Here is a 15,740-nt window from a genome sequence, read left to right as displayed (position 1 = left end):
TAGGCTAAGCACTAATTTAGTTGTATTTTGTGTTCTGTCTTGCATTGTATTGTATTTTATTACATGGTCAATATGTGCCTGTAAAAATATGTAACCCTGTATAATCATGGTAATGTTGTATTTCTGTTACCTATCAGCATTCCAAAAAAAAAGCAATAAAAAAATAAAAAATAAGTTGAATATCCTTAATGGCCAATAACATGTTTTTAGGTTCTTGGTAACACAGTATTTTTTTCTTCTGGAACATGATATTCATAACACTTATAATCAATTGACAAGACCACTGAAATGGTTCCTGAAAGTTTTTAAGGCAGTTCACTTTAAAGCATAAAATATTTATTCACACAACTGCCACAACACATTAAAATCTGTTGTGGCCTCATTTTCATACAGCAAAATGTTCATAATCCATAATTAGCCAGTGCAAATTTGTACTAAACCCAAACATGATTTTTAACAGCTTTCCCAGCTGTGTAGTGTTTCAGATACAAATTAATCTTTTAATTGCACCAAATAATTAACCATCTTTTCTAACCCACAAATAATATGAAGGAAAAAGTGACTAAACTGGTAGTTTGTTACCGGTAGAATGTTGAACACACCCTCCTTTAGTCTCTTACGTACTCCTTTTTTTGTTATTCGTTTGGTAAGTATCCAAGTGCAACTGTGGAAATGAAACTACAATAGAGTGCTATTCTCTGAAAGCTGCTTTGCAACATTCTGTTTATCATCCTGTCCATCAGTACTAGCGCTCGCCTCCGCTTCATCCCCTTCCACCATAAACACGGGCCAGTCAGAGTCTCTAGCGCCTCTCTCCATAGATTCAGACTGGATGCTGAGGTTCATGGAGGAGGGATCCTCATTGGTTGTAGTAACAAAGGTGCAGCCATCACAAAGTCCAAATCGCTTCATTCCCTGGGACACAATGCCTGAGAAAACTTGACGACAGCCTTTGCACACAATGGGCCAGGTGGAGCGATGGACCTTCAAAACAAAAAATATACATGAAGTTTCACTTAACTTTTTTTTATATCTCTAAAGAAAATATTTTTAATTCTCTACTCAAAGACAAAATGGAATGGAAAAAATAAAGCAATAAAACATTAATGACAACTACTTGACAATTTGCAAAAATTCATGTATAGGCTAAACAATAATATGGAGATTTAAATATTTAAATCACATCCATCTCATGTTTTTAAAACATATGTTTTTGAATGTAGTGCATTTGTGTTAATGCATTCCAAAAACAAATTCATTAATACAGTTACTTTCATAAGGAAAATGTCATAGTTATTTGTTTGAAATTTGCTGTTACTTATTTAACTTAGATTAAATTCCACTACACATAGACATAGATACACATATACATATATATATACACACACACACACATTTTATTTTTTTATACATTTAAACAAATATCATAAAATAATATACTTTAAATATACCCCCCTGAATATTTTCAAAAATGAAATATAATAAAATAAAAGAATGTTATGAGATTGTTAATATATTCACTACAACAACTGTAAAACAGCAATAACTGTAATGGACTATAAATTATGACCAATGCAATGCCGTCTTAGTGTATTGTTGCATAATTTAAACTATCAGCCAGTGATATATTTAAAGTTGGACATATAGTACATCAAACTTCACCTACATACAGACAATACACTTATGTAAAGCAATATAGGCTATTCAGCAAATCTTGGCAAAGTGACTGTTTATATTGTTGCAAAATGTAAATACAGCTCTGTATGTAACTTTATGTGTATAAACTTTTTATACATGGAGTATATTCCCATAAAACACAATATACTATATAACAAATCTCAACTGCTTGTTTATATTGTTGCAAAATGTCAGCTAGATTACTTCCATCTGCTAAATGCAACTACAAGGCATGAAAATGATAAAATATTATAAACATTAATAATGTTTTTTCTTTGTAAAGCTGCTTTCAAACAATGTGTACTGCGAAAAGCACTATACAAATAAAATGTCTTGACTAGAATAATTTGAATTTATATCAAAAGCATGAATATTTCTGAGAGATTCAATACTTTGAAATTCTACGGTTTGCATAGAACACACCTTTCTCTGGAAATAATTAACCACAGGTAAGTACAGCAACAGGATTTCTGTGTATATTTAACACTGACACTTGCTCATGTTCTTACTCTGGCCAGTATGCAGAACAAAAACAAACTGACTAACAGCAAGTTCAGTTAAATGAGTGCAATACTTTCAATGCAGTTAAACATTAACCTTAAACAATTGACCCTTTACTGCTCTACAGCTACACATTTGGATATTTCCCCAAGTCTTATGAAGACTTACAGAAATTGCATGAGTGCGAAGATGTTCTTGTCTTGTGAAACGTTTGCCGCAGACCTCACAAGGATACGGCCTTTCTCCTGTGTGGCAGCGGATGTGCCTCTTCAAAATACCCTTCTGTTTGGCCGTGTATGGACAGAATGGACATTTGTGCAGCCTCCCTATGTAAATACACACAAATATATCACAACACAATTCAAAAATGATTCCCTGCATCCAAATTCCATACTATATAGTAGGAGAAAAACAGCATACGAGCCAAGTAGTACGTCCGAATGCATAGTATTCATAAAACAGTGAGCAAAAAGTCCCCAGATGACTTGCACATTTTAGAATCTCATCTGAAGTAGCATCTGATTAACACTTTACTATCCAATAAGGCCATGGGAGGATTTGAGAATGGCAGTGAAATGACTCAACTGACACCAGAGGTCAGATGACAGTGAAAACCTGTTGGATGTAGTACATCATTCATACTATATAGAACATACTTCATTTAAACAGACTTGAAGCAAGTTACAGCATGTAATTTACAACAATTTTATTCAGCATCTCTCACCTGGATCATCCCCATACCAGTCATTCTGAATCTCCATCCCACAGGGCCCCGCAGGACCGAGCACGTCATCGCCACGGCCGAATCCACCGACGTACCCCAAACTCTGGGAAAAGTGTTCATCACGATTAGGGTTCATCCCGGCTCTGAACAGCACATCTGGAAACTGCTTCATCGGGCAGTTAGCAAATGATACGGAAGAATGCTCAGTACTTGGAGCTGGACTAGTGTTAACAGTTCTTTCCTCGTCCTGATTTGGGCCTTGATAAAGAGTCGTGTCTTTGGATTCCCGTGAAGATTCGCCCTCCTCATCAGGGTCATACTCTATTTTAGTATGCACCAAACCTAGAAGCAATCCTGGGGTGGATGAGTTGACTAAATCTGGGCCTGGACTGATCTTCAGTGGAGCATTCATGCGAGGATGGTTGGGAAAAGCTCCTTGGGAGATTTCCCCTTCAGAGTCTTTGCTACTGGTGGCCGCTGGTGTGCAGACAGCAGCTGTTGGGGCGTCATCAGGGCTGAGGGCCTCTGTGACCTGACAGGTCCTTTGGTCGGCTTCGGAAGTGGATGCCACAGGAGCACTAGTGGCTGAAACTCGGTTTTCACTATCATTGAAGTCCTTGTGTCTCTCCCTCTCCCTGTTACAGATCTCCAGGGATGACTTGATGTAGCCCTTGCAAAAGTTCACCACGTCGGTCATCTGCAGGTAGCTCGCAGCTGACATTATTTCAATGACATTGTCGCTGCGCAGGTCCAGGCGACCTGAATACAGAAAGTCTAGGATAAAGGAGAACGCCTCGGCTGTGACGATGTCCAGGGAGGCCGTGCTGTGTCTCTGACCATTGTCCTGCAGGTAATGCACCAGCAGCGCCCGAAAATAACCACTGCTGGCGAAGAGAATATTACGATGGGCTTTAAAAACACGTCCCTCTACTATGATGCTGCAGTCACAGAAGAAGTCCCTCTTACGCTGTTCATTCAGCTCGGACAAGAGCCGGGACAGGTAGGAAGGAACCTCCATATTCACTGTATTAGAGCCATGTGTTTCTCTGGAAGAATAAAGGTGAACAAATAAATCAATGTTCATGAGAAAGACATTCCATGAAATAGTTCCATACTGCTATAACCTTCACAAAGAGATAAAATAGGGTGACCAAATGCCCCGTTTTCCAGAGGCGGTCCTGCCCTGGAAATGTACACATTTTTTTGTCACACTATATAACTATACCAGTTGGTTGAAAGTACACTATGATATGGGAAAATAATAACTAAACAATTACATTTGCAATAATTACATTCACAGAAAGCATGTAATCTGTGCTTTGAGCCCAAAACATCATCTTTTTGACCCAAAAACATCATAATAATTATATATGGAACCCACAACAATAAACAAAAATGCATAATACACATAAGAAATGCAACTCATATTCTCTCATTTTTTATTAATATTAATAAGTCCACTGAACGAGAAAATCGTCCCATTTCAGAAGTCTGACCACATTAAGATTATATACTGACTATCATACCAATGCCATATTGTTAATTAAATGCAAAATACATTATACAAACATTTAAAGTGCAATTTACTTTAGACGAAGTTAGAGGTAATATCACAATAGTATCAAAAGTGTCTGAACCCAATCAAACTCGCGCTACATATCGGTGGTTCTAATTTATGAACAACAGAAATACGATTTTGACAATCGTTATGTTTTGCAACAGCAATGAATTTTATAAATGAGCGAATTATAAGAAGCAGCAGCGAGCAATAAGAAAAAAAAGCCCACTGCATCGAAATAACTCGGAACAGCTTTAACACAACTAATATTAGCCTCTGATGCTATAAACCCATTTGTTTATACTTACGTTTAGGTGTCTGATTGTTCCTCATGGTGGTCTTTTAAAAATGTCTCCCTGATTGACTGCTTCCTGATTTCTGCGTTGTACTTCCTGTCGCTGCCGAAGCAGCGGGCGGAGTGTTTAAATCGCTCCCTACCCCCTACATAGTCTACAACGTCGGATGTCAGCCATTCGTTCACTGGTTTATACTCACAATGCACACTGTACACTCGTCGAAGCACTACTGCTCAAAATCCAACTCGAGCGCGAGAGAGTTTGAACGGGATAAGCAGTTTGCAGTCCTGTTTCTATGTCCCCAGGGTCCTATAGGGAGGGTTAGGGTTAGGGTTAAGGTTAGTAGGCCTATTCACTTTTATAGTTAATGTGTTTTCTCTCATGAGTAGCTAATTCACTGAGGTGGCAGTTTTGTCCCAAGACTGTAGTCGATGATTAAAAGTGTTCAGTAATCATCTACACCCTGCCTCAACTATTTAGTGCCTGCATGTTCATGCCTTGTGTGTGTGAGAGAGAAAAGTAGGCTAGATGGGATTTAGAAAGTTGTTAGTATACTATACTATATTGTTATAACAAGTACTGCAACACTTTTTAGAGTATGCCTACAGTAATCAAATTACTTTTTAGAGTAACTTTTTTGAACATATCTCTTTGCCTGACTGATGTGGTCTAATTGATCTGTCGAGGCAGAACTTAAATAGTATTTCAAAACAAAATGTTCGCTCAAAAATAAAAAAAATTCCTCGTTGTTTTAAAGCTGTATGACTTCCTTCATCTTGCATCTGCATGTTCATGCCTTGTGTGTGTGAGAGAGAAAAGTAGGCTAGATGGGATTTAGAAAGTTGTTAATACTATACTATATTGTTATAACAAGTACTGCAACAGTTTTTAGAGTAAGTATGCCTACAGTAATCAAATTAATTTTTAGAGTAACTTTTTTGAACATATCTCTTTGCCTGACTGATGTGGTCTAATTTATCTGTCGAGGCAGAACTTAAATAGTATTTCAAAACAAAATGTTCGCTCAAAAATAAAAAAAATTCCTCGTTGTTTTAAAGCTGTATGACTTCCTTCATCTTGCAAAAGAAGATATTTAAGAGTGTCTTTGTCCATAGAAGAGTCCAAAAGAAAATTTCCAAGCGCCAAATGTTATTATGTACTATCACATTTGATTTGGACTCTCTATAGATGAGTAAATAGTGCATACATAGTTTTACAGTGATTGTGACATGTAGCCTAGTCATGGTGTCAAAAGTGCTGACTATATGAGTCAATATAGGCTATGATTACCTAAAAGATTTGCTGGCTCACTGGGATTATGTTCCTCAACTTTCTTGTATTTCTTCATTGTTTCAAAAAGAAAAGCTTAAAAGCATCTAAATGATTAACTTATTTACGTTCTTTATCCTTTTCATACGAAGACTAGCCTACACTCTGACAAAACGAAGGCAAAGAAAAAAGTGCAATAAACACTATCACCAGATGAGGGAGCAAAATCCCTGAAACAGTTGGCACTGCCAAGACTTTCAGCAAGTGCACATTTACACCGCTGTTACACAGACGACAGGGTGATGAACAGCACATTCATGAGAAGTAGTTTATTTTTCAGCATAGTGGTCGACCACCATTGTGGGGGCAAGATGACAAGCTCACATCTGCTCTGAAATAGATCCTGCTCTGAGTGAGGACTGATGTCTTCACAATGCCCATATCCTAACATGCCCGTACTGCCAGCTCATGTCAGACCATGTGCCTACCCCCATTGTCTGCAATGGAATGTGTGTTTATTTGCTCTCTTTAGCCCCAAAATAGCAGTTTTTTTTGTTTTTTTTTACATTTGGACCGAGATAAAACAAACATGCAGTTCCTGCAGGCTGCACCGCACCCATGCATCACAATCCACAGCACTCAAAAGTGATTTTTAACACTGATGGGTCACCGGGTGAGTTATTTGTTTGCAGAATTTTCCCATGGTAAAACCACAGAGCACAAAGGCTTCATGGTGGCCCCTCTAAACCGCAGGGTAGGCGAGTGGACATAAGCCGCCATACACCCTCTTTTGAAAATGAAATTTATAGCACCTCATAAAACTCTATTCATCCTTATAATTCCTATATACAAACCAGAGTGTTGTCCCCGAATTCTGTAAACTTGAAATTACCCTGAATCAAACACTCAGACTTCAAGATGGAGTGGCCCCGAAAACAACCAAAATAAGTGCTTTTTCTTCATTTTGCCATTCTCAGATCATTCTAAGGTGCTTCTTATTATGATATACAGTATCTCACAGAAGCGAGTACACCCCTCACATTTTTGTAAATATTTTATTATATCTTTTCATGTGACAACACTGGAGAAATGACACTTTGCTACAATGTAAAGTAGTGAGTGTACAGCTTGTATAACAGTGTACATTTGCTGTCCCCTCAAAATAACTCAACACACAGCCTAACACACACATGTCTAAACCACTGGCCACGAAAGTGAATACACCCCTAAGTGAAAATGTCCAAACTGGGCCCAAAGTGTCAATATTTTGTGCGCCCACCATTATTTTCTAGCACTACCTTAACCCTCTTGGGCATGGAGTTCACCAGAGCTTCACAGGTTGCCACTGGAGTCCTCTTCCACTCCTCCATGACGACATCACGGAGCTGGTGGTACAGTAAAATGAAAAGCATTTGTGATCAAATAAATGCAGCTTTGGTGAGCATAAGAGGGTTCTATCAAAAGCATAAAAAAATCTAACCGACCCCAAACCCCATACTCCTGTATGATTAAAATTCTTCGAAAATGTTTTTTTTTCTCAGTTCCAGTATAAAATATAATGGAATGGGTTTGGAACAATATATTAATATAAATTATTCTAAAATATAATATTGACAATTTTCGTTTTATGTCATCAATTACATTACATACGCCCCAGTTTTGTCAATAAAACACAATGGGAGAACACAATTATTATTTTATGACTTATATGTGTATGCTAATATGTGTCTGCTGTAAGGCATAAAACTCTATTCATCCTTGTAACTCCTATATGTTTTCCAACTTAAAAAACCTAGAATCAAACGCATAAGCTCATGCTTCAAGATGGAGCCTAAAAGAGCCAAACTGAGTGCTTTTGATTCGCCGCTTCTGGATGTGTCATAAATATGACGGGAGACTTTAGTTTTTGTGCCATTCTCAGACAAGCTAGGTGCTCCTACGTATTAAGATTGAAGGATGCAAGTGAACATTTTCCTGTCATCATATGCGAGGAGGCAGTGTGGTTTGATGGCATGTTTCGGCACCAAGCGGGGCAAAGAGCTGCTTTTTCCCAGGCGTAGATGCACACCACGGGGATATTTAGAGCCACAGAAGAGCACTGATTAAAGAGAGAGACAATGGGGAGAGACTGCAATGACATGGTGGCATTTTCCATCCCCGAGCGCTGCCTCTCATGGGTGCAAAAACTGCGGCGTGAAACGTTTGAATTATCCCAGAATGTCAGGAATTTGTTTTGTGGCACCAGCGCAGACCCCTCACACATTGATCACGAGATCTGAGACACAGCCTTGACTGTCTCTTTTGTGTGCATGCGTGTTGTGGGTGTGTTTGTTTGAGGTGGAACGGTCATAATACACCACAAAGGGTCTGGAGGTTCTAGACATCAGATGGGGGGGTGTAGTTGGGGGTCTTGGTGATATGATACCGGCGCCCCTCTGCAGTCTGAAGACACCACTCTCCTCTGTAGTCAGAAAGGAAATCTCGTCTCTCTGTAATTACCACTTAATGTCCTTGTGTCATTCGGAGACGATGTCTCATTGTGCCCCGTGTGTCTTCGCTTTCTCTCCCAGGCCGACGACTGCCAGAAATAAACATGTCAGCCTTTTTATTATTATTTATTTGAGGCAAAGGAGAATAATAATTGCTGTTGCTTCAACCACATGCTTCCGGCCACAAGCAGAGCTTTGTCGTCTAGATCAGCTGCACTCATTGACTTCTCATTCCTCAATTTATTAAAGGAATAGTTCATCCAAAATTAAAACAATATCTTTATGTATATTTATTTATATTTCTATAATTTTATATTATAATATATACTGTACATATGGTTCAAACATTTAGAGGAAGTAGAATTTTTTATTTTTTTATTTTATTCAGCAAATGTATCAAATTAAACAGTGACATAAAACCACAAACATTGTTGCAATGCTTTCACACTGCTACATGAATAAATAAATATTTATTTATAATATAAATACATAAATAATATAAATAAATAGTTCAGGGTTTTCTTGAGCACCAAATCAACAAATTGATTTCTGAAGGATCATGTGACACTGAAGACTGGAGTAATTTAAAATTTTACCAATCCCAAACTTTTTGTGTATTAAATCTGCATTACCATTTTTGGTTTGACATCTCCTAGTCAGTGATTACAAAAATTCTTCAAAATGTATGGGTTCCAATAAAAATTAACAGCATATGAGCTTGGAACAATATAACTATATACAGTATATTATTATAAAATGTAATAATGATTTTCATTTTTGGTCAACTATTCCATTAACTACTTCTCCAGTTCTATCAATGACAGAACACAATGATTATATTATGACTTTAGTATGTATGCTAATCTGTGTCTGCTGTAAGGCAAGGATTTTGTTTGTGTTAATGTGGCGTGCGTGACAATGGTCTTGCTCGCATCTGTATTTCTGTCTGTGTCTGTGTGGTTTGGATAAGTCTGTGTCCATCCCAATGTGTGTTTGCTGTACCCAAGAGAGCGTGTGACTGCATGCTGTTGTTTGGGATTCTGCCGCCACTACCTACGGGCCGGCCGTCGCTCGGTTGCTCTGGACTGTAATGACAAGGCCGACTGGCTGTAATTAAGTTCAAACATAGCAGCGTGGTGGACAGAGCTGGAGGCCTGCAGCCCTCAATATCATGCAGGCTGACCACAGACTGACAGCTCTCCAACACCCACCAAACTCTGAAACTAAGACCAAACTAACGCTGAGCTAATCCAAAACTAAGACCCGGACTAAAGCCTGAGTTGACATGTACAACAATACTCAATAACTATCCAAAATCAGCTCATAACCCAAAAACTGTGCATGCTTGAGCTTTCAGATTTGGACATTTTCAGATTTGAAATGCTTTGCATATTCTAGGGCTGTAGTACTCGAGTCCGGTCTCGAGACATTTTTCTATGGTCTCGGACTCGTTGGTGTTTGCACTCGGACTTGGTCATTGGACTCGCCAAATGTTCTCGTTGGTCTCGACCGAGTCCAGCAATATGCTTTTTTTTCTCCTTCAAAACAAAACCACATTTGCAAAATTTGCAAAACGCTAGGCGCGCCGCTTTCTCCTTCTTTCCAAAGCCCTCTGTAGCCTGCGCTCTACGCTTGCGCTCCCGTGGCGTCTGCCGTTGCTAAGCAACTATGACCTGCGCTCTCCATGAAGACGCGGAAGTTTCAGCAAAGGAGAAATGGATTTGCAGCACTAAAAATCCCTTGAGGTAGCTCTGCTACTAAATTTATTTTAAAAAAATGGCTATCCTTGTACAGCTATGATCAGCTGTTTCTCCGTCTTGGCTTAGCTTTCAATTTTGTTACGGGAAAGAATGAAGCTAATTGGTTGATTCTTGTCACATGACCCGCGGTGCGCTTGCTGTGTTTTGAAAAGTTTAGATGTTTCTAATTTATTTTTCTACCTGTTAGATTGTGTTTCATTAACGTCTACACCTACTTCCTTCTACAGCATTTATTAATATTTGCTAACTTTAATTTCAGCATTCACTAATGCATTATTCAAATGACAAGTTGTGTTTGTTTGTTGTTTATTAATGCACTGTGAACAAACAATGAATGAACAACTGTATTTTTATTAAATAATGTTAACAAAGACAAACATAAATAGTGTAATAAATATATTGTTAATTGTTTGTTCATGTTAGTTAATACATTAACTAATGTTAACAAAGGACACCTTATTGTAAAATGTTACCGACTCTTTTTATGAGGTTAGAAACAGGGCTGAAAGATGAATCGTATTTTCATTGTCATTGCAGTATGAACATGTTATTTAGCAATGGGCACTGAAACGTGCTATGAAATAGCAGAGTTGGTGGATTTAGGCGCCAGAGTGCAGAATTCAGCACTCAACAAAACTCTGGCGTTTCAGCGAGGACTCATCTGAACGCCTTTGATTGGCCATTGCATTAATAAACTCAATGGAATCGTATGTGATTGGTTGTAATGCTCACTGCTGTAAAAACAAACAAAAAATATTTAGTTTTTTATTTGTTGGCCCTAATATGCACAGTTAATTATTCATTTATTTATCACAAGTAATCATCATTGCAAAAAAAAAATAAAAAAACACTGTTATCACACATAGCAGAATTTCCTCATATCATGCAGGACTATTAGAAAGGCAAAATCAATGCAAATCAGTGGATATGTCTGCTATAATAGGATAGGTGTGTTAAGGCCAGTTGGAGCTAAACTGCAGGACATTGGCCCTCCAGGATCTAGTTAGGAGACCCCTGTCCTACAGAATTGTTACTTTGCACATGCTTTTTGATCATTACAAATAATAATGTAAAATTATTTTCTTAGAATAGGAGATATGCTGTCTCTCGCATCACATACATTATCAGTAGTTAAGTATGTGGTCTTGAAGAGGATCCTTTTTTTTCTCTCATTTGGACTCGGGTCTTGACTCGGTCTCGACTAGTCCTGGTCTTGGACTTGTCTTGGACTCGACAAAGCTGAACTTGACTACAGCTCTAGCATATTCTAAACAGACATGCACATATTAAATAAGCTACCAAAAAGCCATTACATTTATCAGTTATAGTTTGATAAAAATGGTAACTTAAAGCTGTTTTTGCTGATCTGTGATTGGCTGTTCATCAATCATAAACTGAACAACTAGCACTAGCTGTATATTATCATCTTTAGCTGAGTATTTCAGGCTCTGTAAGCACATATATCCTGAACCAATCCTTTCATCCACACCTCCTGCACACTCTGTATAATCTCTTCTTCTTGGAAAGCTAAAATTAGCTTTCATTGGAATGCTGTGACAGCTTTTCCAATGCAAAGTGTAAGGTCAAGTCATCTCAGTTAATGACTAGGTGTCTCAGTCATTGTAGACTTGAAACAAAGAGGGTATATGACATGAAAATGTATGATGCATTCTACATGTTCTTCAATCATCCTTTATTATTAGAATATCCACTTCCATATTTAGTTTGCATTATTTTATACACCATTTCATTAAATCAATTATACATGGGGCAATACTATATCTGATAATTAATTAAACTAATTTTAACAGTCTATATATATTACACACACACACACAAACACACATAAATATATATATCCTTTATTATTAGAATATCCACTTCCATATTTAGTTTGCATTATTTTATACACCATTACACCATTTCAATTATACATGGGGCAATACTATATCTGATAATTAATTAAACTAATTTTAACAGTCTATATATATTACACACACACACACAAACACACATATATATATATATATATATATAGGTGCATCTAAAAAAAATTAATATTGTGAAAATCCAGTATCTCAAAATATTAGAATATTTACACTTGAGTTTCATTAAATGACCATCCCTACAGTATAAATTCCGGATATTTCTTGTTCTTTGAAACCACAATAATGGGGAAGACTGCTGACTTGGCAATGGTCCAGAAGATAATCATTGACACCCTCCACAAAGAGGGTAAGTCACAGAAGGCCATTACTGAAAAGGGTGGCTGTTCACAGAGTGCTGTATCAAAGCATATAAAATGCAAAGTTGACTGGAAGAAAGAAATTGGGTAGGAAAAGGTGCACAAGCAACAGGGATGACCGCAAGCTTGAGAACATGGTCAAGCAAAGCCGATTCAAACACTTGGGAGAGCTTCACAAGGAGTGGACTGAAGCTGGAGTCAGTGCATCAAGAGTCACCACGCTCAGACATCTTCAGGAAAAGGGCTACCAAGCTACTTCTGAAACAGAAACAACGTCAGAAGCATCTTACATGGGCTAAGGAGAAAAAGAACTGGACTGTTGCTCAGTGCTCCAAAGTCCTCTTTTCAGATAAAAGTAAATTTTGCATTTCATTTGGAAGGTCTTGAGTCTGGAGGAAGACTGGAGAGGCACAGAATCCAAGCTGCTTGAAGTCCAGAGTGAAGTTTCCGAAGTCAGTGATGATTTTGGTTGCCGTGACATCTGCTGGTGTTGGTCCATAGGGTTTTATCAAGTCCAAAGTCAATGCAGCTGTCTACCAGGAGATTTTGGAGCACTTTATGCTTCCATCTGCTGACAAGCTTTATGGAGATGCTGATTTCCTTTTTCCAGCAGGACTTAGCACCTGCCCACAGTGCCAAAACCACTTCCAAATGGTTTTTTGACCATGATATTACTGTGCTTGATTGGTCAGTCAACATGCCTGACCCGAACCCCATATGGAATCTATGGGATATTTTCAAGAGAAAGATGAGAAACAGTCAATCCAACAATACAGACGAGCTGAAGGCTCAATAGTGCCTCAGCAGTGCCACAGGCTGATCGCTTCCATGCCACACCTCACTGATGCTGGAATTTGTGCTAAAGGAGCCCCGACCAAGTATTGAGTGCATAAATGAACATACTTTAAAGAACTTGAACTTTTCTGTTTCGCAAATCCTTTTTTTGATTGATCTTAGGAAATATTTTAAGATTTTGAGATACTGGATTTTTGACTCTTGAGCTGTAAACTCTGATCATCAAAATAATATAACCATATGATATATAATAATAATAATAATATAATAATGTTATAGCTAAAAATTTCATTTAGAAATGAATTAAAATAAGACTCTCCTAATCCTGCTAAAAAGAGAAGCTTCCTGGCTGGTTTGGTGGTAAGTGTTGGTCTAGCTGCTAATTTAGCTGGTCAGGCTGTTCAACCAGCATGGGTTATCTGACGAAGACCAAACCATTGTTAAGCATCATCTTTCTGTAGGCGGTTATGGTGCAATGTTAATTGCAGCAGACAGATAGTGCTGAGCTTTGTGAATAAGACACAAGCCTAATTTATATAGAAAGGAATGTTATATAAAATGTTTGCATTGCAATTTAATTTAAAGGTACACTAACTTTTTTGTTCAAAATTTACAAAATGTATATAATGAGAGAGTACATTGTGAATCCATCTTTCAGTCCGTATTTTTTTTTCTTATCCTGAATCACTATGGTACGACCTATAATAAGTGCATTTGAAAGGGGCAGTACCTTTTTGAAAGGTACTAAATGCACCCTTTAGTGGAAAATAAGGTAAAAATGTATATCATTTGAGAAGGTACCATCCCAAAGACAGCTTTTGTGCCTTCTTTCTGAGTGTGTTCATATTTGGACTATTTTAGACCTGTTGGGATGACAATGGCTGTGGAGTAGCCCAGTACCTGCATCGCTGTATGCATACAGCAGGCAACAGGCTACAATTTTCTTCTGCAAGACACATGCAGTTTTGTTTTTTTTTAACTGCTAGAGCGCCAAAAGTTCCCTTTCATGGGAACTTCGAACTGCGTCCTCTTGGGGTCGCTATGGGGAACGCCTCGTCGTGACCCGTGTCTGAAGCATACATTGAAAAAATACCAACTCATTGGCCGGCAACAGCCATGACGTCACTACCGGTGCGACTATAAAATAGGCGCCGGGAGCACACATCATTCTCTTCTTCATCTTCATTGATTGGGTGACATGTGTGTTTCTGTCCCTTTCTAGGGTGTGTCTTCGATGGGCACCCACTCTGCTGGGTTCAGAAACCGGGTGCTCGACTTGCTTATTTCACTCGTCAATATATGTCCAGACGGTAAGTAAAGCCGGTTTTCGGCTTCATACTTCCTGGATCATGCGGCCAACACAGGCCTCTGCGGGAGCCTTCTTGATCATCAGGCCCCCGGCGCGTCACTGCAAAAATTTCCTGGACGTCCGGGCTGGGGTTACACTTTCATGCTACCCTGACTGGTCTACCGTATCTGGGTCGCCCTGAGGGGTTTTCCCGATCACCAGGATATCCCCTCTTGCTGAGGCATCGAGCGGGAAGCATACGTAGGTGGCATTACGAGAACCTTCCAGTGTAAATGCTGTCTCGGGCAGTGCTCCCCTCACCTTTGAGGGTTTTATTTGAGCTTGCCTCTCCCGTTTGGCCCAGTACTTCCGGGTATCTGTAAACAGATGCTTGGAAAACTCTAAAATAAGTACAGTATGTTAAGCTTTGCGCACATTTCTACAAATCCACATAAGTGGTAAGTGTGCACGTTATGCTTTGCGCACTTTCTAAAATCCACATAGCTGGTAAGTGTGCACGTTATGCTTTGCCCACTTTTCTAAAATCCACATAAGTGGTAAGTGTGCACATTATGCTTTGCCCACTTTTCGAAAATCCTGTATGGTAGGGTTTACGCGTTATTGACCTCGTTCCCTTTCTCTGAGTTGGTTAGACCCCGGTTCCTTGGACTCCACTCAACTAGTGTGTCTCTGTCGACACATTTTGGAAGCATCGCTCCCCTCACCAGTGAGGGTTATTATGAATATGGTGCTTTCTTTCGAACGTTATTCCTCTCTGAGGATTTGGATTCCTCGCTCCGTGGTAGTTTGAGCAGTGCTCCCCTTTTATCAAAGGGTTACCGGGAATGAGCAACGTTATTCCTCTGAATTCAGAGTTCTCCTCTCACATGAGAAGTTTGAGTTCTCTGTTTTTCCAGAGCACCTGGAACCAGCAGCATCAGGTGAATTAGGCCCTTCCTCTGCCTCCCTGATGCGCTGAGTGTTTACCGTTCCTCATAGCGACCCCTAGAGGATGCAGTTCTCAGGTTACTTATGTAACCATGGTTCCCTGAGTAGGGAACGAGACACTGCGTCCTCTAGGTTTCTTGCCATGCTGCGGACGCAAGCTTCAGACGAAGAAGTGAATGATGTGTGATCC

General features: G+C 38.9%; 1 protein-coding gene across 1 annotated transcript; it reads right to left on the bottom strand.

Moving 5' to 3' along the window:
- Positions 1–37: 37 nt before the first annotated feature.
- LOC107584246 (zinc finger and BTB domain-containing protein 8B-like) lies at positions 38–4,993 on the bottom strand. Its single transcript, XM_016270780.1, has 4 exons — positions 4,769–4,993; positions 2,903–3,948; positions 2,347–2,504; positions 38–984 (listed from the first exon to the last, which is right to left on the bottom strand). The coding sequence occupies exons 2-4, from the start codon at positions 3,918–3,920 to the stop codon at positions 679–681; spliced, it is 1,482 nt and encodes a 493-aa protein (XP_016126266.1). The 5' UTR covers positions 3,921–3,948; positions 4,769–4,993; the 3' UTR covers positions 38–678.
- Between the last annotated feature and the right edge of the window lie 10,747 nt (positions 4,994–15,740).

The sequence above is a fragment of the Sinocyclocheilus grahami genome, unplaced genomic scaffold (genome assembly GCF_001515645.1).
Source record: "Sinocyclocheilus grahami isolate Dianchi unplaced genomic scaffold, SAMN03320097.WGS_v1.1 scaffold58.1, whole genome shotgun sequence".
Taxonomy (NCBI): Eukaryota; Metazoa; Chordata; class Actinopteri; order Cypriniformes; family Cyprinidae; genus Sinocyclocheilus; species Sinocyclocheilus grahami.
Note: the sequence above shows the minus strand (reverse complement) of the source record. Positions and strands in the feature narration are given on the sequence as shown.